The sequence below is a fragment of the Oncorhynchus mykiss genome, chromosome 10, assembly GCF_013265735.2.
Source record: "Oncorhynchus mykiss isolate Arlee chromosome 10, USDA_OmykA_1.1, whole genome shotgun sequence".
NCBI classification, from domain to species: domain Eukaryota; kingdom Metazoa; phylum Chordata; class Actinopteri; order Salmoniformes; family Salmonidae; genus Oncorhynchus; species Oncorhynchus mykiss.
In genome coordinates this window covers 55,119,184-55,133,242 of record NC_048574.1, presented here as the reverse complement: position 1 = coordinate 55,133,242, position 14,059 = coordinate 55,119,184, and the positions used below count along the sequence as shown (strand labels likewise).

The following is a 14,059-nucleotide window of genomic DNA, read 5'->3' as shown; positions in this document are numbered from 1 at the left end:
CCACAATCGTTTCGCTATCAATTTCGCTCAGCCAATCATCAGTCATGTGTGTAAGTGGTGTGCTTGTTGAATGTCCTTCCCTATAAGTTTGTAAAATAGCATTGTATTTGATCAAACACAATTTCCCCCCAAAAGTGTACTAAGGGTTGGTAACAGGCTGATTGGTCAGCTATTTGAGCCAGTAATGGGGACTTTACTTAGGTAGCGGAATTACTTTTGCTTCCCTCCAGGCCTGAAAGCACACTTTCTTGTAGGCTTATATTGAAGAAACGGCAAACAGGAGTGGCGATATCGTACACTATCATCCTCAGTCATTTTCCATCCAAGTTGTCAGACCCAGGTGGCTTGTCATTGTTGATAGACAACCATTTCTTCACCTTTTCCGGGCTCACTTTTCAGAAATAATAAGTTACAATGCTTGGCTTTCATATTTTGGTCAGATATACTTGGATGTGTAGTGTCAGCGTTTGTTGCTGGCATGTCATGCTTAAGTTTGCTAATCTTGCCGATGAAAACAAATCATTAAAGTAGTTGGCAATATCAGTGGGTTTTGTGATGAATGTGCCATCTGATTCAATGAACGACGGAGCCGAGTCTTTTTGCCCTAAATTACAATTAAGGTGCTGTAAAACGTATTACTATCATTCATTTATCTTTGTTTCATAGTACAGTTTCTTCTTCTTTTCATTCAATTTAGCCACATGATTTCTCAATTTCCGGTACGTTTGCCAATCGGTTGTGCAGCCAGACTGATTTGCCATTCCTTCTGCCACATCACTCACAACCAAACAAGTTTTAATGAACATAGGAATCACTACAAAACATATTGTATGACTTCTTATACACTATATTAGGCCCAGCCTTTGGAACTTTGGTTTTCCTAGCTATGGCTACTATATTGTGATCACAACATCCTATAGATTTTGATACTGTTTTAATGCAGATTTCTGCAGCATTAGTAAAGATGTGATCAATACATGTTGATGATTTCATTCCTGTGCTGTTTGTAAATAACCTGGAAGGTTGATTGATAACCTGAACGAGGTTGCAGACACTGGTTACAGTTTGAAGCTTTTTCTTGAGTGGGCAGCTTGATGAAAGCCAGTTGATATTAAGGTCACCCAGAATATACACCTCTGTTGATTCCACATACATTATCAAGCATTTCACATATATTGATTGTTAGCACTTGGTGGTCTATAACAGCTTCCCAGAATGGGCTTTAGGTGAGGCAGATGAACCTGTAGCCATTTTACTTCAAATCACCTCTAAGCTTTACAGGAATGTGGTTCTGAATACAGACCATAACATCACCCCCATTGGCATTTCAGTATTTTCTGTAGATGTTGTAACCATGTATTGCTACCACTGTATCAAATGTATTATCTAAGTGAGTTTTAGAGATGGTCAGAATATGAATGTCATCTATTACAAGCAAGTTATTGATTTCATGAACCTTGCTTTTTAGGCTACATATGTTAATGTGGGCAATTTTTAAACACCTCTGGCATTCTTGATTGTTTTTATTGGGAAGGATATGAGAAGTAGGTAGACATGACAACGTTCTATTTGTTTGAGCTAATAGTACAGGTTGAGCACTCCCTACTAGGGCACACCGCCTCGGTGCTATAAACTCTGGTTCATAGGTACATGATTACTGTATAAAATAGCTGTATGATCAACATGGCCTGACAGACAATCAAAATGGCTTCCTAAGCTACAACATGACTGTACAAAGACACAATTAGTACATTTCGTCTTGGCTTAGTGACGTACCCGTTGAAGGGTGCGGGTGCTGAGGCTTGAGGTACGTAGGGCACGGCCTCTGAGGTATTGTACCTGAACTCATTGGTGAGGGGCACGGAGGGTGCCGACCACGTCTCCTCAGGCAAATAGTGGCCCGCCACATCTGAGAGAGAAGAGGGAAACAATTATGTTGGTGCGTTTCTAACAGAGAAAGCTGTAACGCAGGCTTTATGGTAAGGTTGGAGAAAAAGCCTGAGTACTTGGCTGTCCAGAAAGAGCATTGGCCATCCCCGATTTACGACACCAAACATTTACAGAAATCGCAATAATTTGCGAAACGCATTCAAGCAATGACAAACAACACAATACCCTTACATGCTGATTTTACAGCACTTCCATTTTTTAGGTCAACTTTCTATTTATAATAGACAAGACATTTTACACACGGATTCTGATGTACAGGTATGTCAACATTTATTGACTGAGCACTTCACTCACCCATGGTTCTGTCCATGCGGGCTGCTACAGAAGCGAAGCTGGGGGCAAAGCTGGGGGGCACCGGGGCGGGGTCTGTTGGGCTTTGGCAAGGCTCCTTCCTGTACAGGTTATTCATGCTGCGCACCAGGGGACAGATATAGCACTTTGAGATTGTGTGTATGTGTGTGTGTAATGAAAAACACTTTTAAAAAATGTACATAAATAATCATTATTATTGGAACTTTGACTTCTCCATTAGGGATTTTGTCATTAAGGACTTTTAGAATGATAGTACACTTCTTGAAACAGTAAGAGTGGTACAGTTGGTTAGAGTATGGCAGTGCTAGCCACACTACAGTTGTGGGTTGAACTGTAAGTAGCTTAAAATAAAATAGTCTGCTAAATGACCATAAGAGTATGCCTTCCAATCTATGTGGTTGCTGTGTGTGTCTGTTTACATGTGTGTATTTATCCGTCTGTGTGTGATTACATCAGTTAATGTGTGTGTGTGTGTGTGCGTGCGTGTACCTCTGGGCCTTGTAGGTGGAGTTCATGGTCTGGTAGCAGTCCCTCTCGGCTGGGTAGACGCCATACTGCATGGAGTCCCCTGTGGACACAGACACACAGCTACAAACCACAACTCTGACCATGCTTTCTAATGAAAAACGTGGTAGTTCATACATCCTTTTCTCTACCATATCAGCGCCAGAGAGGGGGAGAGTGAAAACACTGCAATACTTTTCCAGAATGGTATAAATCAAAATCAGATTGACTGAATTATAGCACATAAAACATTGCACTGGCACGGACAAATAACGAATGGAGCTCAGGCATTTGGGTGTGCATTCGGGTATTACATTTATTATAAAACACCCCCCCCCCAGGTTTACAGGAAAAATAAACAATATTATGTGCATCATTTGCCTGGGTGTATTTGCATTCATTAATACATTTTTATATAAAGGGGTGGAACAGGGCGACGACCGGCGAAAACATGTTCTGTCTCTAGGCCAACCTGCGCTGTCTAGACAGCCTCATTAGTTATTCATTACGGTCGTCACGTTCTCTTGCATAATTCAACAAGTGTTCCGTGAGAAGGATAACCATGCGTTTTTAAAATCAAATGCTTGGCTCTAGATTACGCCCATCTATACATACTTACATCGTTTGCGAGATCAGACATTTTTATCAGAGGTACCTTTAATTTCAGCGCCTCTAATTTGAAAACATTTGAACTAAATCCTAACTTTTTTTTTTCTTCAAATGCACAAACATCGAAACCTACCAAAATAAGACGTCTTTCTTGTGATGCAACTGTCGATACAGAGTGTTAAATCCCAGACGTAGCGTTAGCGCTTTTATAGAGGCAACGGAAAAACAATGTATTCCATTGGGCCCATTTCAGCCATTACCAGAGTGTGTTTGACAGGTCAATATAAACGTTTATGCGGTCCTCATGTCAATGAGAAAACACGAATGGCACTAGGCAAGTGTGAGAAAGAGTCACCAGAGTAAGAGATTTAAATGACAAGTGGATTTTGCACCCCTCCAACCAAGGAGGGCCTACAGCAGCACCTAGATATTCTGCACAGATACTGCCAGACTTGGGCCCTGCCAGTAAATCTCAGTAAAAACCAAAATAAGTGTTCCAAAAAAGGTCCAGTCGCCAGGACCACAAACCGTTGCCCTAGAGCACACAAATAACAATATATACCTCGGCCTAAACATCAGCGCCACAGTTAACTTCCACAAAGCTGTGAACGATCTGAGAGAAAAGGCAAGAAGGGCATTCTATGCCATCAAAAGGAACATAAAATTCAACATACCAATTAGGATCTGGCTAAAAATACTTGAATCAGTCATAGAGCCCATTGCCCTTTATGGTTATGAGGTCTGGGGTCTGCTCACCAACCGAGACTTCACAAAATGGGACAAACACCAAATAGAGACTGCATGCAGAATTCTGCAAAAATATCCTTTGTGTACAACGTACAGTGCCTTGCGAAAGTATTCGGCCCCCTTGAACTTTGCGACCTTTTGCCACATTTCAGGCTTCAAACATAAAGATATAAAACTGTATTTTTTTGTGAAGAATCAACAACAAGTGGGACACAATCATGAAGTGGAACGACATTTATTGGATATTTCAAACTTTTTTAACAAATCAAAAACTGAAAAATTGGGCGTGCAAAATTATTCAGCCCCTTTACTTTCAGTGCAGCAAACTCTCTCCAGAAGTTCAGTGAGGATCTCTGAATGATCCAATGTTGACCTAAATGACTAATGATGATAAATACAATCCACCTGTGTGTAATCAAGTCTCCGTATAAATGCACCTGCACTGTGATAGTTTCAGAGGTCCGTTAAAAGCGCAGAGAGCATCAGGAAGAACAAGGAACACACCAGGCAGGTCCGAGATACTGTTGTGAAGAAGTTTAAAGCCGGATTTGGATACAAAAAGATTTCCCAAGCTTTAAACATCCCAAGGAGCACTGTGCAAGCGATAATATTGAAATGGAAGGAGTATCAGACCACTGCAAATCTACCAAGACCTGGCCGTCCCTCTAAACTTTCAGCTCATACAAGGAGAAGACTGATCAGAGATGCAGCCAAGAGGCCCATGATCACTCTGGATGAACTGCAGAGATCTACAGCTGAGGTGGGAGACTCTGTCCATAGGACAACAATCAGTCGTATATTGTACAAATCTGGCCTTTATGGAAGAGTGGCAAGAAGAAAGCCATTTCTTAAAGATATCCATAAAAAGTGTTGTTTAAAGTTTGCCACAAGCCACCTGGGAGACACACCAAACATGTGAAAGAAGGTGCTCTGGTCAGATGAAACCAAAATTGAACTTTTTGGCAACAATGCAAAACGTTATGTTTGGCGTAAAAGCAACACAGCTGAACACAGCATCCCCACTGTCAAACATGGTGGCGGCAGCATCATGGTTTGGGTCTGCTTTTCTTCAGTAGGGACAGGGAAGATGGTTAATATTGATGGGAAGATGGATGGAGCCAAATACAGGACCATTCTGGAAGAAAACCTGATGGAGTCTGCAAAAGACTGGGACGGAGATTTGTCATCCAACAAGACAATGATCCAAAACATAAAGCAAAATCTACAATGGAATGGTTCAAAAATAAACATATCCAGGTGTTAGAATGGCCAAGTCAAAGTCCAGACCTGAATCCAATCGAGAATCTGTGGAAAGAACTGAAAACTGCTGTTCACAAATGCTCTCCATCCAACCTCACTGAGCTCGAGCTGTTTTGCAAGGAGGAATGGGAAAAAATGTCAGTTTCTCGATGTGCAAAACTGAGAGACATACCCCAAGCGACTTACAGCTGTAATCGCAGCAAAAGGTGGCGCTACAAAGTATTAACTTAAGGGGGCTGAATAATTTTGCACGCCCAATTTTTCAGTTTTTGATTTGTTAAAAAAGTTTGAAATATCCAATAAATGTCGTTCCACTTCATGATTGTGTCCCACTTGTTGTTGATTCTTCACAAAAAAATACAGTTTTATATCTTTATGTTTGAAGCCTGAAATGTGGCAAAAGGTCGCGAAGTTCAAGGGGGCCGAATACTTTCGCAAGGCACTGTAGAACACCAAATAATGCATGCAGAGCAGAATTAGGCCGATACCCACTAATTATCAAAATCCAGAAAAGAGCTGTTACATTCTACAATAACCTAAAAGGAAGCAATTCCCAAACCTTTCATAACAAAGCCATCGCCTACAGAGAGATGAACCTGGAGAAGAGTCCCCTAAGCAACCTGGGGCTCTGTTCAAAAACACACCCCACAGAGCAGCACTATTAGACCCAACCAAATCGTGAGAAAACAGAAAGAAAATTACTTGACACATTGGAAAGAATTAACAAAAGAAACGAGCAAACAAGAATGCTATTTGGCCCTAAACAGAGAGTACACAGTGGCAGAATACCTGACCACTGTGACTGACCCAAACTTAAGGAAAGCTTTGACTATGTACAGACTCAGTGAGCATAGCCTTGCTATTGAGAAAAGCTGCCATAGGCAGACATGACTCTCAAGAGAAGACAGGCTATGTGCACATTGCCTACAAAATGAGGTGGAAACTGAGCTGCACTTCCTAACCTCCTGCCAAATGGATGACCATAGAGACATATTTCCCTCAGATTACACAAATCCACAAAGAATTCGAAAACAAATCCAATTTTGATAAACTCCCATATCTACTGGGTGAAATCCCACAGTGTGCAATCACAGCAGCAAGATTTGTGACCCGTTGCAACAAGAAAAGGGCAACCAGTGAAGAACAAACACCATTGTAAATACAACCCATATTTATGCTTATTTATTTTCCCTTGCATACCTTAACCATTTGTACATTGTTACAACACTGTGTGTGTGTATATATATATATATATATGACATTTGTAATGTCTTTATTGTTTTGAAACTTCTGTACGTGTAATGTTTACTGTTAATTTTTATTGTTTATTTCACTTTTGTATATTATCTACCTCACTTGGTTTGGCAATGTTAACACATGTTTCCCATGCCAATAAAGCCCCTTGAATTGAATTGACAGAGACAGAGCGGGAGACAGAGCGGGAGACAGAGCGGGAGACAGAGCGGGAGACAGAGCGGGAGACAGAGCGGGAGACAGAGCGGGAGACAGAGAGGTAGACAGAGAGAGAGCGGTAGACAGAGAGCGGTAGACAGAGCGGTAGACAGAGAGAGAGAGCGGTAGACAGAGCGGTAGACAGAGAGAGAGCGGTAGACAGAGAGAGAGAGCGGTAGACAGAGAGAGAGAGCGGTAGGCAGAGCGGTAGACAGAGAGAGAGCGGTAAGACAGAGAGAGAGCGGTAACACAGAGAGAGAGCGGTAGACAGAGCGGTAGGTAGGCCGAGCGAGCGGTAGGTAGGCCGAGCGAGCGAGCGGTAGGTAGGCAGAGCGAGCGAGCGGTAGGTAGGCAGAGCGAGCGAGCGGTAGGTAGGCAGAGCGAGCGAGCGGTAGGTAGGCAGAGCGAGCGAGCGGTAGGTAGACAGAGCGAGCGGTAGACAGAGACAGAGCGGTAGACAGAGAGAGCGAGCGGTAGACAGAGAGAGCGAGCGGTAGACAGAGAGAGCGAGCGGTAGACAGAGAGAGCGAGCGGTAGACAGAGAGAGCGAGCGGTAGAGAGAGCGAGCGAGCGGTAGGCAGACAGAGCGAGCGAGCGAGCGGTAGGCAGACAGAGCGAGCGAGCGAGCGGTAGGCAGACAGAGCGAGCGAGCGAGCGGTAGGCAGACAGAGCGAGCGAGCGAGCGGTAGGCAGACAGAGCGAGCGAGCGAGCGGTAGGCAGACAGAGCGAGCGAGCGAGCGGTAGGCAGACAGAGCGAGCGAGCGGTAGGCAGACAGAGCGAGCGAGCGGTAGGCAGACAGAGCGAGCGAGCGGTAGGCAGACAGAGCGAGCGAGCGGTAGGCAGACAGAGCGAGCGAGCGGTAGGCAGACAGAGCGAGCGAGCGGTAGGCAGACAGAGCGAGCGAGCGGTAGGCAGACAGAGCGAGCGAGCGGTAGGCAGACAGAGCGAGCGAGCGGTAGGCAGACAGAGCGAGCGAGCGGTAGGCAGACAGAGCGAGCGAGCGGTAGGCAGACAGAGCGAGCGAGCGGTAGGCAGACAGAGCGAGCGAGCGGTAGGCAGACAGAGCGAGCGAGCGGTAGGCAGACAGAGCGAGCGAGCGGTAGGCAGACAGAGCGAGCGAGCGGTAGGCAGACAGAGCGAGCGAGCGGTAGGCAGACAGAGCGAGCGAGCGGTAGGCAGACAGAGCGAGCGAGCGGTAGGCAGACAGAGCGAGCGAGCGGTAGGCAGACAGAGCGAGCGAGCGGTAGGCAGACAGAGCGAGCGAGCGGTAGGCAGACAGAGCGAGCGAGCGGTAGGCAGACAGAGCGAGCGAGCGGTAGGCAGACAGAGCGAGCGAGCGGTAGGCAGACAGAGCGAGCGAGCGGTAGGCAGACAGAGCGAGCGAGCGGTAGGCAGACAGAGCGAGCGAGCGGTAGGCAGACAGAGCGAGCGAGCGGTAGGCAGACAGAGCGAGCGAGCGGTAGGCAGAGCGAGCGAGCGAGCGGTAGGCAGAGCGAGCGAGCGGTAGGTAGACAGAGCGAGCGAGCGGTAGGTAGACAGAGCGAGCGAGCGGTAGGTAGACAGAGCGAGCGAGCGGTAGGTAGACAGAGCGAGCGAGCGGTAGGTAGACAGAGCGAGCGAGCGGTAGGTAGACAGAGCGAGCGAGCGGTAGGTAGACAGAGCGAGCGAGCGGTAGGTAGACAGAGCGAGCGAGCGGTAGGTAGACAGAGCGAGCGAGCGGTAGGTAGACAGAGCGAGCGAGCGGTAGGTAGACAGAGCGAGCGAGCGGTAGGTAGACAGAGCGAGCGAGCGGTAGGTAGACAGAGCGAGCGAGCGGTAGGTAGACAGAGCGAGCGAGCGGTAGGTAGACAGAGCGAGCGAGCGGTAGGTAGACAGAGCGAGCGAGCGGTAGGTAGACAGAGCGAGCGAGCGGTAGGTAGACAGAGCGAGCGAGCGGTAGGTAGACAGAGCGAGCGAGCGGTAGGTAGACAGAGCGAGCGAGCGGTAGGTAGACAGAGCGAGCGAGCGGTAGGTAGACAGAGCGAGCGAGCGGTAGGTAGACAGAGAGACAGACAGAGACAGAGCGGTAGACAGAGAGACAGAGCGGTAGACAGAGAGACAGAGCGGTAGACAGAGAGACAGAGCGGTAGACAGACAGGTAGACAGAGAGAGAGAGCGGTAGACAGAGAGAGAGCGGTAGAGAGAGCGGTAGACAGAGAGAGAGCGGTAGAGAGAGCGGTAGACAGAGAGAGAGCGGTAGAGAGAGCGGTAGACAGAGAGAGAGCGGTAGAGAGAGCGGTAGACAGAGAGAGAGCGGTAGACAGAGAGGTAGACAGAGAGAGAGAGTGGTAGACAGAGAGAGAGAGCGGTAGACAGAGAGAGAGAGCGGTAGCAAGAGAGAGAGCGGTAGACAGAGCGGTAGACAGAGCGAGCGGTAGGCAGAGCGGTAGGCAGAGAGAGAGCGGTAAAGACAGAGCGGTAGGCAGAGAGAGAGCGGTAAAGACAGAACGGTAGACAGAGCGAGCGAGCGGTAGGTAGACAGAGCGAGCGAGCGGTAGGTAGACAGAGCGAGCGAGCGGTAGGTAGACAGAGCGAGCGAGCGGTAGGTAGACAGAGCGAGCGAGCGGTAGGTAGACAGAGCGAGCGAGCGGTAGGTAGACAGAGCGAGCGAGCGGTAGGTAGACAGAGCGAGCGAGCGGTAGGTAGACAGAGCGAGCGAGCGGTAGGTAGACAGAGCGAGCGAGCGGTAGGCAGACAGAGCGAGCGAGCGGTAGGCAGACAGAGCGAGCGAGCGGTAGGCAGACAGAGCGAGCGAGCGGTAGGCAGACAGAGCGAGCGAGCGGTAGGCAGACAGAGCGAGCGAGCGGTAGGCAGACAGAGCGAGCGAGCGGTAGGCAGACAGAGCGAGCGAGCGGTAGGTAGACAGAGCGAGCGAGCGGTAGGTAGACAGAGCGAGCGAGCGGTAGGTAGACAGAGCGAGCGAGCGGTAGGTAGACAGAGCGAGCGAGCGGTAGGTAGACAGAGCGAGCGAGCGGTAGGTAGACAGAGCGAGCGAGCGGTAGGTAGACAGAGCGAGCGAGCGGTAGGTAGACAGAGCGAGCGAGCGGTAGGTAGACAGAGCGAGCGAGCGGTAGGTAGACAGAGCGAGCGAGCGGTAGGTAGACAGAGCGAGCGAGCGGTAGGTAGACAGAGCGAGCGAGCGGTAGGTAGACAGAGCGAGCGAGCGGTAGGTAGACAGAGCGAGCGAGCGGTAGGTAGACAGAGCGAGCGAGCGGTAGGTAGACAGAGCGAGCGAGCGGTAGGTAGACAGAGCGAGCGAGCGGTAGGTAGACAGAGCGAGCGAGCGGTAGGTAGACAGAGCGAGCGAGCGGTAGGTAGACAGAGCGAGCGAGCGGTAGGTAGACAGAGCGAGCGAGCGGTAGGTAGACAGAGCGAGCGAGCGGTAGGTAGACAGAGAGACAGACAGAGACAGAGCGGTAGACAGAGAGACAGAGCGGTAGACAGAGAGACAGAGCGGTAGACAGAGAGACAGAGCGGTAGACAGACAGGTAGACAGAGAGAGAGAGCGGTAGACAGAGAGAGAGCGGTAGAGAGAGCGGTAGACAGAGAGAGAGCGGTAGAGAGAGCGGTAGACAGAGAGAGAGCGGTAGAGAGAGCGGTAGACAGAGAGAGAGCGGTAGAGAGAGCGGTAGACAGAGAGAGAGCGGTAGACAGAGAGGTAGACAGAGAGAGAGAGTGGTAGACAGAGAGAGAGAGCGGTAGACAGAGAGAGAGAGCGGTAGCAAGAGAGAGAGCGGTAGACAGAGCGGTAGACAGAGCGAGCGGTAGGCAGAGCGGTAGGCAGAGAGAGAGCGGTAAAGACAGAGCGGTAGGCAGAGAGAGAGCGGTAAAGACAGAACGGTAGACAGAGCGAGCGAGCGGTAGGTAGACAGAGCGAGCGAGCGGTAGGTAGACAGAGCGAGCGAGCGGTAGGTAGACAGAGCGAGCGAGCGGTAGGTAGACAGAGCGAGCGAGCGGTAGGTAGACAGAGCGAGCGAGCGGTAGGTAGACAGAGCGAGCGAGCGGTAGGTAGACAGAGCGAGCGAGCGGTAGGTAGACAGAGCGAGCGAGCGGTAGGTAGACAGAGCGAGCGAGCGGTAGGTAGACAGAGCGAGCGAGCGGTAGGTAGACAGAGCGAGCGAGCGGTAGGTAGACAGAGCGAGCGAGCGGTAGGTAGACAGAGCGAGCGAGCGGTAGGTAGACAGAGCGAGCGAGCGGTAGGTAGACAGAGCGAGCGAGCGGTAGGTAGACAGAGCGAGCGAGCGGTAGGTAGACAGAGCGAGCGAGCGGTAGGTAGACAGAGCGAGCGAGCGGTAGGTAGACAGAGCGAGCGAGCGGTAGGTAGACAGAGCGAGCGAGCGGTAGGTAGACAGAGCGAGCGAGCGGTAGGTAGACAGAGCGAGCGAGCGGTAGGTAGACAGAGAGACAGAGCGGTAGACAGAGAGACAGAGCGGTAGACAGAGAGACAGAGCGGTAGACAGAGAGACAGAGCGGTAGACAGACAGGTAGATAGAGAGGTAGAGAGAGCGGTAGACAGAGAGAGAGCGGTAGAGAGAGCGGTAGACAGAGAGAGAGCGGTAGACAGAGAGGTAGACAGAGAGAGAGAGTGGTAGACAGAGAGAGAGAGCGGTAGACAGAGAGAGAGAGCGGTAGACAGAGAGAGAGCGGTAGACAGAGCGGTAGACAGAGCGAGCGGTAGGCAGAGCGGTAGGCAGAGAGAGAGCGGTAAAGACAGAACGGTAGACAGACAGAGCGAGCGAGCGGTAGGTAGACAGAGCGAGCGAGCGGTAGGTAGACAGAGCGAGCGAGCGGTAGGTAGACAGAGCGGTAGGTAGACAGAGCGGTAGGTAGACAGAGCGGTAGGTAGACAGAGCGGTAGGTAGACAGAGCGGTAGGTAGACAGAGCGGTAGGTAGACAGAGCGGTAGGTAGACAGAGCGGTAGGTAGACAGAGCGGTAGGTAGACAGAGCGGTAGACAGAGCGGTAGACAGAGGGAGAGAGAAAGAAAGAAAGAAATAAGAGACGGAGAACAGGTGAGGTGAAAGACGGCTGCAACATTTCCATGTCTGATGAGGTGTACACTGAGGTGGATTCAGAGATGGGGAATTTGGGAATCTCAGCCCTAGCCGAGACAGACAAAGTCCCTCAGAGCCAAAGGACCTAACCTAACCCAGCACCATGGTGCTTAGTAAAGTCCCCAGTCCCACTTCCAACCCCCTCAGCCTTCAGAGCTCCAGAGCCTAGGTCCAGACCTACTATTCAAGGGGTCAAAGGAGGACATTTTGATGAGAAGCACCTGTGTGGGATGGAATGGAGACACATGGCTATGCTGACGAAAGACAGCAGAACAGAGGAGAGAGAGAGAACTATTGGGAATAGTAAAAGGAGCAATATGTAGGGACCAGGGACAAAAACACATTCCCTAAAGTCAATCTGTGACCCTGTTCCTGTAGAGCTACCTTCCTGTAGGGTCACGTTCCAACCCCGGTGGGGCGGCAGCTAGCCTAGTGGTTAGGAGTGCTGGCCCATTGCTTTTAACTAACCGGGGCGCTAGACTAGGGTTAAGGTGAAAACCTACAGGACGGTAGCTCTCCTGGAACAGGGCTGGAGAGCCGTGCTCTATGGGCACATTTCCTGATAAGAGCAGTGCAGTGGTCGCTGCAGTAGCGAGAGAGGGGAGTGTGTATACACCGAGTGTACAAAACATTAGGAACACCTTCCTAATATTAAGTCGAGCCTCCCTTTTTGCCCTCAGAACGACCTCAACTCGTCGGGCCATGGACTCGACAAGGTGTCGAAAGCGTTCCACAGGGGCGCTGGGTCATGTTGACTCCAATACTTCCCACAGTTGGATGTCGTTTGAGTGGGTGACCATTCTTGATACACACGTGTGAAAAACCCAGCAGCGTTGCAGTTCTTGACACAAACCAGTGCGCCTAGCACCTATACGCCATTCAAAGGCACTTAAATCTTTTGTCTTGCGCAGTCACCTTCTGAATGGCACACACAATCCATGTCTCAATTGTCTCAAAGCTTGAGAATCCATATTTTATGCATCTCCCCCCCTTCATCTACACTGATTGAAGTGGATTTAACAAGTGACATCAATAAGGGATCATAGCTTTCACCTGGATTCACCTGGTCAGTCTCATGGAAAGAGCAGGTGTTCCTAATGTTTTGTACACTCAGTGTCTAGATAAAAGTGTGCCTGTGTGCGTGCGTTGTATATGGCACTGTGTGTGTGTTGTGTGTGTGTGAGAGTGGGTTTACTGCAGTAGTGGGTCCATACTTTTCCTGGCTGAGGTAGCGCAGTGGTGTGGGCGGTGGTGCGGAGTGCTGGGGTCCTTGTCTCCCTCAATGCTGCTGGCAGAGCTCCAGCTGCCCCAGCTGCCGCGGCTGGCACGCACGCTGCCCGATGAGCTGCCCGAGTCTGAGCCCGACTCGCACGCCACGCGCCGCTCCGCGCACTTCCGCCGTGGCCGCACCAGACACACGCCTAGAACAGGAAGGAGGGCGAGAGATGTTGAGGACTGAGTAAAGCCCGTGGCCTAGTTTTAACACTCCAGTCAAATACAGTGCTCAATCCCTTCAATGCCCCATATCCACCCTTCCTACGGTCCTCCCTCTTGCCCATCTTCCCTTTTGTCTCCAGCTGTTGAAATAAAGTGTCGAGAAAGGACTGTCCAATAATCAATATAAAATGTCAATCTATTAACTTTCACTCGGTCAGTTACGTCTTTAGCCATCACATTTAATTGTGAATTCCGGTGTTTCTGAAAATGTGACAAAACTGGATATGTACTGGAGTGTCTACCATGGCAATGTGTTGAAAAAGAAAAGGCACTGCGGCAGATACTTGGTCAGTCAGGTGTAAGTCTGCTTAGAGATGTCCAGAGTATCACAGACACAGCAGAGAGCTTTTAACATGATTGGTTTAGGTGAGGGGTAGGGTTGAACTTCGGTCAAGTTAGCCACAAACTGACAGCGATAGCCACACAGGTTATCAAGTGGTTGAGGGGTGTAACCATAGATGTCGCAGCTTTTTGAATGCGTGTCTGTGTGTTGGTCAGTGTTTCCGTTATCCGCTAGCTGGATTTTGGCCTATAAAATATGAAACCGCATGTGAAGTGACAGGTGTTTTCCGGCGAATTGCATTATGGAACAAACATCCGTGCGTAGCCCGCTGCCTTGCGTAGCCCGCTGCC

General features: G+C 49.6%; 1 protein-coding gene across 4 annotated transcripts in view; it reads right to left on the bottom strand.

The window, feature by feature from the left end:
- Positions 1 to 14,059, bottom strand: part of tmem131l (transmembrane 131 like) — a 100,097-nt gene that overhangs the window by 10,308 nt on the left and 75,730 nt on the right. For 3 of the 4 annotated variants that reach the window (XM_021619107.2, XM_021619105.2, XM_021619106.2), the window contains exons 28-31: positions 13,144 to 13,350; positions 2,752 to 2,830; positions 2,245 to 2,360; positions 1,777 to 1,909 (exon numbers count right to left, since the gene is read on the bottom strand). In XM_021619107.2, the coding sequence (XP_021474782.2) occupies positions 1,777 to 1,909; positions 2,245 to 2,360; positions 2,752 to 2,830; positions 13,144 to 13,350 (535 nt within the window). The remainder of the gene's footprint in view (positions 1 to 1,776; positions 1,910 to 2,244; positions 2,361 to 2,751; positions 2,831 to 13,143; positions 13,351 to 14,059) is intronic. The other variant, XM_021619108.2, reaches the window with a different exon arrangement.